The sequence below is a fragment of the Pistacia vera genome, unplaced genomic scaffold (genome assembly GCF_008641045.1).
Source record: "Pistacia vera cultivar Batoury unplaced genomic scaffold, PisVer_v2 Contig146, whole genome shotgun sequence".
Classification (NCBI taxonomy): domain Eukaryota; kingdom Viridiplantae; phylum Streptophyta; class Magnoliopsida; order Sapindales; family Anacardiaceae; genus Pistacia; species Pistacia vera.
Window position 1 is genome coordinate 1,103,815 of NW_022195532.1, and position 9,957 is coordinate 1,113,771.

At 32.3% G+C, this 9,957-nt stretch overlaps 1 protein-coding gene and 1 long non-coding RNA gene across 3 annotated transcripts; both read right to left on the minus strand.

Annotated features, from left to right (window-relative positions):
* Positions 1-2,577: 2,577 nt before the first annotated feature.
* On the minus strand, positions 2,578-3,438 carry LOC116123892. The gene is given in 5 exon segments (XM_031409633.1): positions 2,578-2,711; positions 2,714-2,745; positions 2,822-2,916; positions 2,918-2,982; positions 3,405-3,438. Coding segments are annotated over 5 exon segments (360 nt in total).
* A 408-nt stretch (positions 3,439-3,846) lies between these two features.
* LOC116123925 lies at positions 3,847-7,739 on the minus strand. Of its 2 annotated transcripts, XR_004127116.1 has the most exons (6): positions 7,600-7,739; positions 7,427-7,485; positions 6,548-6,864; positions 6,394-6,458; positions 4,203-4,440; positions 3,847-3,866 (listed from the first exon to the last, which is right to left on the minus strand). It is a non-coding gene; the product is annotated as an uncharacterized LOC116123925 (long non-coding RNA). The 2 variants fall into 2 exon arrangements; XR_004127115.1 differs by lacking the exon at positions 3,847-3,866 and having other exon boundaries at positions 3,913-4,440.
* Between the last annotated feature and the right edge of the window lie 2,218 nt (positions 7,740-9,957).

Genomic DNA, 9,957 nt, shown 5'->3' on the forward strand with positions numbered 1-9,957 from the left:
ATTTAATATTCATGTCATTGGTCCAGTAACTGAATACAAATATGTCGAGGATATCTGAGGTTGACACTATTTATGTACCTCAGTCTCGATGAGATAACAGTTGATGAAAGGATTTGATTGCACGGTAACCATATCATTGACAGGCTGCAGTTTCGCTGAATCCGAATCTATCGGGTGGCCATGATACCTTACTAGGGGTCAATCTTGGTCTGTATGTAGTGAGACGATTAATTAGTGTTAATCGCAATACTACACACTGCCGATATGATAAGGAGCCTACGAGTCACACACTTAGAAGATAATTTAAGGATCAATTTGTCAGAAGGGTATTTTCATCTTTCAGGATGAAAGGGTATTTTGGTAATCTCACAGTGCAATTAAATTTGCTGAGGTTGTTGCCTGTATTTAATTGTANAGTTTCTCTCCTCTTTGTACCTAATACACTTATCTCTTCTCTTTCACTCTCTTTCTTCATTCAGGAAAGGTGAAGATTGAATTAGGAACAGAAAACAAAGCAAGAATAGACTTGTCCTTTGGTCGAGTTTGCTTCACTTCCCAAGCCTTCACCACTTCTTACGACAACTAACAAGGGGCATTTAGGACAACTTGTTCATTTAGCATAACTTCATTCCTTTCGGGCCTCTCTTTGGAGAGTCCCTTCTTTCCAATCAATAAATAAAGTGCTAGCTCGCTATGTTAGAGTAGGTGCCCTAGAGCCAATCAATTATTGAGGAATTGACTCTTTGAAATAATGTTTATTAATCAATAAAAATGCATTATCCACTATATCACGTAAATCATATTATGTGTATTGATATATGTCATAATTAGGATGGTAGAACCGTGACGAGGGTGTCAAGTGTTTCAAATCTTGATAGTGAGAACCCTATGATCACATATGATGGTCATTCTAGAAATGTCCGTAGCCCCATTATTATTCTGACCAAGGACACAGATAATATGGTAATGCTATCATAGTGTTGAACGACCCTGTCGAAAGGCAGTGACTGATCTCACTTGTCAAGGTTGTTTGCCGACAACCTAGTGCAACACATGGGTGCTTGCTATAGGCAAGTTCACTAGACAGACTCACCAGAGGATTTCATATGGATGGTAACCCCAGTGTCTATGGAATATATCCTCTAACGGATGGTGATGCATGTGATCCTTAGACTTGAGATCACCGGAGCGCCTTGTGCACCAATTGGTGTAGTTTTACACTAGCCCAACGTAGTTCTATTCAGAACTATCAATACGGTAGTAATTAGCTACATTGAGAAGTGTATCGAGACTATGATAGATTGATAAATGATTCATTACTCTTGGGTACGGGAGAAGTTATCTCACTGGGTAATTCAGTAAATGGCCATGACACTAAATCTGTGGCCACAGTGGGATTGAGTTGATGCTCAATCCAATTTAATATTCCTGTCATTAGTCCAGTAACTGAATACAAACATGTCGAGGATATCTAAGGTTGACACTATTTATGTACCTCAGTCTCGATGAGATAACAGTTGATGAAAGGATTTGATTGCACGATAACCATATCGTTGACAGGCTGCAATTTCACTGAATCCGAATCTATCGGGTGGCCATGATGCCTTGCTAGGGGCCAATCTTGGTCTGTGTATAGTGAGATGATTAATTGGTGTTAATCGCAATACTACACATAGCCGATATGATAAGGAGCCTACGAGTCACACACTTAAAAGATAATTTAAGGATCAATTTGTCAGAAGAGTATTTTCGTCTTTCAGGACGAAAGCGTATTTTAGTAATCTCACAGTGCAATTAAATTTGCTAAGGTTGTTGCCTGTATTTAATTTTAATATTAGAATTAAATTAGTAAGATTATATTTAAATATATCTATGTATATATTTAAATGAATTATTATTATTAATTAACTATTAATATATTATTATATATATTAATTGATTTTAATTATAATAATATTAATTAATTAAAATACCATAAAGGGTGTGTTTGGTTGCAAGGGTGAACTAAGGTTGAAGCTCATGGCTATTCCTAAGTGGAATAGGATTTTAATTGTTGCACTATATAAGTGCAACTTAAAATTAAAACAAAGAAAAAGATTCATTCAATTAAAACCCTAGCCACCCAAAAGGTTCTCTCTCTCTCAGGTTTTCTTCTTCAAGTGAAGAAGAAAAATTTTCAATTTTGATTGTTCTTGAATCTTGATGCCAACAATTGTTCTAGCAAAATAATTGTCAGTTCTTCGGATTATCTTCGTGTGGACTTCTGTGAGTGTGATCCTATATTGGATCGATTAGTGAAGAATCATGTGAATAGTAGATGATGAACAGTAGATGGTGAACAGTAATCGGTGAACAGTATTCATGTCCGAAATCAGAGATATTTGGAGGAGCCTTCAAACGTCGGTATGAACTAAATCCTTGTATGGATTTGTTTTTAATACAGTTTTATTTTATATTCCAATTTATGTATGAAAACGTTATAATCTGTACTGGGATCTTGGTTTGTATAATTGATCAATTCGTTTTAAATATTATGTTTTTCCGCTGCGTTTGATAGATCAATTACTAACACGCTATTCATATTATTTCTACTTGACCGGTACTAAGAACTCCATTTTCAATGAATTCTGGTTCTGGGCGCTTTGTAGCGCCTACTTTCACATTTCTTCCTATGAAACTACTTGGTCCACTTCCATTTAGACTGAGATGGTTTTCTCTTTCGATGGATTGATTTGAACTTCCCCACTTCAACACTCGCAGGAAAGAAAGAAAAGACTTGAATCCTACTGAAGTTGCTAACAAAGACTAAGCAGGGATTGACCCATAAGATTTGTACACTTCGGCTTGGCACCTCCCTTTGGTTCGTGCTCGCACAGGCCGTTTCTCTGCCAATCTCGAATTCAAATCTTTGCTTACCCCGCAGGCCTTTCAGGATCGCTTTTGGAGCTCGCAACATTGAGTTTGATTCCCAGTTGATCCTTACTAATCCATATGAAGTTAGGTTAGCTATTTTCCTCAGTGGGGATAAGGAATTTCAAAATAGAAAACCTGAACGAAATGGGATTTAAAATAGGGCTTTGAACCAGCCCGAGAGACCACTTTTCTTTGAAGAAAGTCCCGTTTTAACGATTTATATAAATTTTAGTTTTGTTCAATTCTTCAAATAAAATACTTCTTGCCAAGCTTTATGTGCAAATCTGCATTGCTTTCAAGCTGTAGGAGAAATTTATAATGGAACGAGTCTTAAGTTAATGTGCTCGTGCCTGTTGTAAAAACAGAAGTTTGAATGAAAAACATGCTTTTGGACCTAACAATTCTGGTGCATGTGATAATAGAACGCAGGAGAATGTAGATTAACTGGATCTCGACAAGGTGATCAAATATAAAGAGTTGAATAGCTTAACCGTTCCAGTTGATATCGACTGTACCCTCAAACATCTAGATGATGTGAACACTTGGGAGGAAGTGAAATAGTTGAAAAGCATAAAAGAGTCAATAATGAGCTACAAGCCAGATTTGAGAAGATTATAAACAATAGTTGCTGCTAGTGAAAACGAGTTGGTACAAACTCTTATTGAACATCTGCCATTGAAGAAGGTAAGCGACTCTGAATCTTCTGAGAATAAGAAGGCTATTAATCTGTCATACCTAAAGTCACTAAAACTAAAAAAAAAAAATGGTGACTTGCCCCTGGGAGTTTTTACTAGCTCCAAGAAAAGGAATAATAGTTGGTACGGCCAAGAGCACTTGTAATTGTCACTAGTTGTCTTCTCTCTATCTTGTTTCTTTGTCGGAGTGCAGTTGGCTGTCATACTTTTATATGTTGATGACTCCAAAAAGTGAATAGCCAACTACTTCAACACACCCTGTATGATTCATGAGGTCGGGCCAATGAATAAAAAAATTTCAAATTCAGATAAAGAATGTGGTATTTGAAGAACTTATATGATTCCATGCTAGCTAAATACAGACAATGAAGCAAAGCTTCACTTTAGCATGGTCACTTTTATCAGCTAGGTTTACAGCATTATCATTTACAGACTTGTAAACCGTATGGTAACAGTTAGTTGAATAGCTTGCGAAATCATATAGATATTCGAAAATGAGAATAAAATTCATATGAAAATTAGAAATAATCAAACATGTGAAATATAGATATAGGAATCCAAAAGTAAAACCTGGGGAAGATTTTTATGTCTTACCATGTACTCTTGATAATTTAGAAGGGTACACACCTTTCCCCTTCAACCAATAATAATTTTTTAGCTTACTATCATTTCAACTCATAAATCAACTGTAAGTAACCAAGATTTAATAAAATTAAAAAAAATCTCAAACCAATATCAAATACAAACAGTTAAAGTTCATGCTAACCTTGGATTTTGACTTTTTGGAAGCTTTCTTATCCACTTCTTCTTTTTTGTATCTTGCTTCCTTCAACTAAAGCCATGAGTAATAAGTGTTAAAACCAAACCAAACAAAACAAAATTATATGTAGTGTTGAGATTGTAAAACCAACTTGAACAAAATAAAGATAATGTTTGTTAAACAACCTCAAAATTCTACATGGACATCTTTGCCAACAACAAAAACCATTTTCTATTCCAAGACATAACCAATGTTTTTGTTATAATCAAAGAAACCTAAACAAAGAACTTAAGAAAGTATACCAAAAAAATACTTAAACAAAAACATAGTAGCATCAAAGGGATAATAGAAGACAAATTCGTAGATATCCTCCTCAACCTAAATTCCTATAAGTAACAAGTAAAACCGTCATAATAGAAGAACAAATTCGTAGATAACCTCCTCGGCCAGAATTCCTAAGTAATAAGTAAAACCGTCAAAAAGCATGTTTATCCATTTCAATCAATAATAAATTTTAGTCTTCTATCATTTAAATTCATAAATCAATTGCAAATAACCAAGATTTAATAAAATTAATAAAAAGAAAACTCAAGCCAATATTAAATACAAACAATTAAAATTCATGCTAACCTTGGATTTTGAATTTTTGGAAGCTTTCTTTCCACTTCTTTTCTGCATCTTGCTTCCTCTAACTAAAGCCATAAGTAATAAGTGTTAAAACCAAAACGAACAAAACCAAACAAGACAAAATTATATATAGTGTTGAGATGGTAAAAGCAACCTGAACAAAATGAAGATAATGTTTGTTAAACAACCCCAAAGTCTCCTTCACTTTAGCATTGTCACTTTTTTCAGCCAAGTTTACAACATGATCACTTTTATCAGTCAAGTTTATAGCATTACCATTCACAGACTTGTAAACCATATGGTAACAGTTAGTTGAACAATTTGGGAAATCATATAGATATTCGAAAATGAGAATATAAATTCATACGAAAATTAGAAATAGTCAAACATGTGAAATATAGATATAGGAAACCAAAGGTAAAACCTACGAAACAGGTTCCTCCTCCCCCACAATTCACCAAAGGTCTAGCCTGAAAAAATGAGCACATAAATGAAGCTATATTATGTAAGTTTCAATGAAAACTATGAAGAAAACTATGAAGAAAACATATTTACATTAATGAGAGACAAAAACTTGCATATGGTCCATACAAATCAATATTACCATCCAGCATTATATTCCTAAGTTTCTGCCCTCCACATGTTGTTCTAAAATGCATATTTCAGTGCAATAGCAGTAAGCAGTCCATTAAAATAGATGTGGAATAGCACTAATTGAAAACCATTTTGTCATTTCAAGGGCTTAGCAGCTCCTTTCCTTGAATAACCTTCCAACATATCAAAGATTTATTAGATTAGATCCGTTTGATCTTTTCAAATAATTTAAAAAAAAAATAGTAAAACCNCATGAGTAATAAGTGTTAAAACCAAACCAAACAAAACAAAATTATATGTAGTGTTGAGATTGTAAAACCAACCTGAACAAAATGAAGATAATGTTTGTTAAACAACCTCAAAATTCTACATGGGCATCTTTGCCAACAACAAAAACCATTTTCTATTCCAAGACATAACCAATGTTTATGTTATAATCAAAGAAACCTAAACAAAGAACTTAAGAAAGTATATCAAAAAAATACTTAAACAAAAACATGGTAGCATCAAATGGATAATAGAAGACAAATTCGTAGATATCCTCCTCAGCCTAAATTCCTATAAGTAATAAGTAAAACCGTCATAATAGAAGAACAAATTCATAGATAACCTCCTCGGCCAGAATTCCTAAGTAATAAGTAAAACCGTCAAAAAACATGTTTATCCATTTCAATCAATAATAATTTTTTAGTCTTCTATCATTTAAATTCATAAATCAACTGCAAATAACCAAGATTTAATCAAATTAATAAATAAAAAAACTCAAGCCAATATTAAATACAAACAGTTAAAATTCATGCTAACCTTGGATTTTGAATTTTTGGAAGCTTTCTTTCCACTTCTTCTTTTCTGCATCTTGCTTCCTCTAACTAAAGCCATAAGTAATAAGTGTTAAAACCAAAACGAACAAAACCAAACAAGACAAAATTATATATAGTGTTGAGATGGTAAAACCAACCTGAACAAAATGAAGATAATGTTTGTTAAACAACCTCAAAAGTCTCCTTCACTTTAGCATGGTCACTTTTTTCAGCCAAGTTTACAACATGGTCACTTTTATCAGTCAGGTTTATAGCATTACCATTCACAGACTTGTAAACCATATGGTAACAGTTAGTTGAACAACTTGGGAAATCATATAGATATTCGAAAATGAGAATATAAATTCATATGAAAATTAGAAATAGCCAAACATGTGAAATATAGATATAGGAAACCAAAGGTAAAACCTACGAAACAGGCTCCTCCTCCCCCACAATTCAGCAAAGGTCTAGCCTGAAAAAATGAACACATAAATGAAGCTATATTATGTAAGTTTCAATGAAAACTATGAAGAAAACATATTTACATTAATGAGAGACAAAAACTTGCATATGGTCCATGCAAATCAATATTACCATCCAGCATTATATTCCTAAGTTTCTGCCCTCCACATGCTGTTCTAAAATGCATATTTCAGTGCAATAGCAGTCCATTAAAATAGATGTGGAATAGCACTAATTGAAAACCATTTTGTCATTTCAAGGGCTTAGGAGCTCATTTCCTTGAATAACCTTCCAACATATCAAAGATTTATTAGATTAGATCCGTTCGATCTTTTCAAATAATTTTAAAAAAAAAATAGTAAAACCCCACAACACAACACACAGAATGTCACATTTTTCCTCAAGTTTCTCGCCATCCAAACACTAATAAATAAAATGCAAACGAAAACAGAACAAACAAATAGAAATTACTAGTCCTAGCTCAATTTCTTGCCTTCCACTGTACTTTGACTATGATTTTGTACCAAAAATTAATCCAAAAAATCCACGACAAAACATAGATAAACAAATACTCGAGAGATGGCTCCCGGTCTGATTGCATGTCGTCGGCTCTCCATCCTCGTCATGATAACTACACATCCAATTCAATTTGATCAACTCATTTATCAAAGAAACCCTGGCTTTCAATACGAATAAAAACCAAGAAAAATAAGAAAAAAAGCAAAGAGGAATTGAGAAAACTTACAGCTCTCTGATTCAGTTCAGATATGGAGAAGCAAAGGTAGAAACAACAATGACTCCTCTTTTAGCCAATTTGAAGCGTTTGTATGTGAATGTGAATGTGAAGCGTTTGTGTTTATGTGAAATTAATCAAGTTTTAATTAGACATTTAGATGCTCAATATGTGCTATTAATTAATACTAAAAAATATCAAACACCACATTATCACCAATCACATGCAACCACATGTCAACCACACATCTAACATGTCAAAATGGAGCAATTCTGAAGCTTTTGTATGACAAAATGGAGCAATTATAGGGCTTTGAAAATCCTATGTGTCAATCAGTTAGGCTATGCTTAAGGATTATAGATATATATAGACAAGCCAAAAATAAATATCATAAAGTTGTATTACTCTTTTAAATTTCATATCCAAGTAATTTGATATTAATTTAAAATTGTTTTGCAAATAAGAAAACAATATTAATATCATATCCCTTGTAGTATAAAATTTGAGATAGAACATTAAAAATAAAACAACATTTAGTTTATAATGTAAATTTATTTATTTTGGAGAAAGGACGATTGTTAGATGGATTTAAAAGTTAAAAAAGTGAGGTCAAGATTTAATAACTAAAACCAAAATTCCAAATTCAGTAACTGTCAAAAGCTAAAATGAAAAAAATTGTTTTAAAAAGTGAAGTCAAGTTTTAGTAACTAAAAGTCGCCGATTTCTTCTCCTTTTTATACTCCACATGTCACGTTTAAGCCCCTGTTACAACAAATGCCTAACTTTTTGAAAATTTTCTTTTGTGTTTTTTTATTATTTAATAAAATTTAATTTAAATCCATTTCATATTATGTCCTATCATTTCATTTCATTTCATTATAGTATATATATAATGAAGAAATCACAGTATAAAGTTATAGTTGATTTTGAGCATTTAACGACAGATTTGTAGTTATAAAAAAGAGTAAACAACTTTTTCCACCCAAGGTTTGCCTTAATGGCAGTTTCTCATTGAAAAAGTTTTAAAATACCACTTTCCCACCCAAAGTTTATATTCTATTAATATCTAAAATACACTTCACTTTCTTAGTCGGCATTCAACAAGTTACCAAGAGCTAGGTAAAAATGGTTTTGTAAAGTAGAGATCATCGGATTGAATGGCGATGACCGATTGAATATTCGTAGTTAGAAATCAACTAAGAACAGGAAATCAACTAAGAACAGGAAATCCTGCTTTGCAGTGACCGACAATTGACGAGAAATCAGGTGTTGAAGTGAGAGGGATTTTGTAGAGAGGAGACTGAAGGTTCAAATGGTGGAGAGAATTTTCGTCACTGGAATAGGCCGAAATCGGCTTTAGGAAATAACGGACTATAAATTTTGGATGGAAAAGTGGTATTTTGAAACCTTTTGGGTGGGAAAGTGTCAATAAGACAAACCTTGGGTGGGAAATAGTAGTTTAATATATATATATATAAGACCCTTTTCTAAATACGTATTGTACACAAAATTATTGAAACAAATCACAAAAATAGTGACAATAAACGGATCAAATTAAAAAGATAAGGCAAGAAATTAGAAAAAAGGAGAGATTGAGAAGATTGAAGAGGCGTTGTAATTGTGGATAAAGCAAAGAGGGGGGATAAAAATTTAACCAATTAACATTTAAAGATTGATATTTGCGTTATGTTTAGTGGGTTAATTTGGCCATTAATTATTGTTATGTCACGTTAAGAGTCAAGCTATTTGCTTAGTTTTCGATTGTAACGTTTGTTTGTATAATATTAACTTATTCCTTTGATTCTCAAGCTACATGTACGTGCATTGATTGTATCTTGTATATGCTATCAATTTTCATCAAGCTCAGCTTTTTCTTAAAAAAGAAACGATACAAGGAAAAGAAAGAAAACGTGTCTAAAATTTTCTTTTTCTCTTACGTAATTATATTTAAGATTGTGCACACGTTAAAGTAGTAAAAAATAAAAAATAAAATTACCATATCAATGTATTAGAAATTGAAGCACACATTAAGACAATTCATATATATAATTCCTCAAAAAAAAATTTAGATTCATTAAAAACTAATAAAGAGGAGAGTCAAGATGTATATATAGTTATATACTTGAATTACATTTGACATCTCATTTTACTTTATCTGTCTTATTTTATTGTGTTATATAAGAATCAAACGACAAATATCCATTTTCCTTAGGATCAAAATTTATCTTCTTAGAAATTTACTTATAATCATTAAGAAATAAAGATGAGAAAGATATTTATTATCAATGTCATGTTTGTAACTATAATATAAGTCTTTAGATCAAGTGTAATATATTACACAAAAAACCAAAAAAAAAGCAATAATAATAT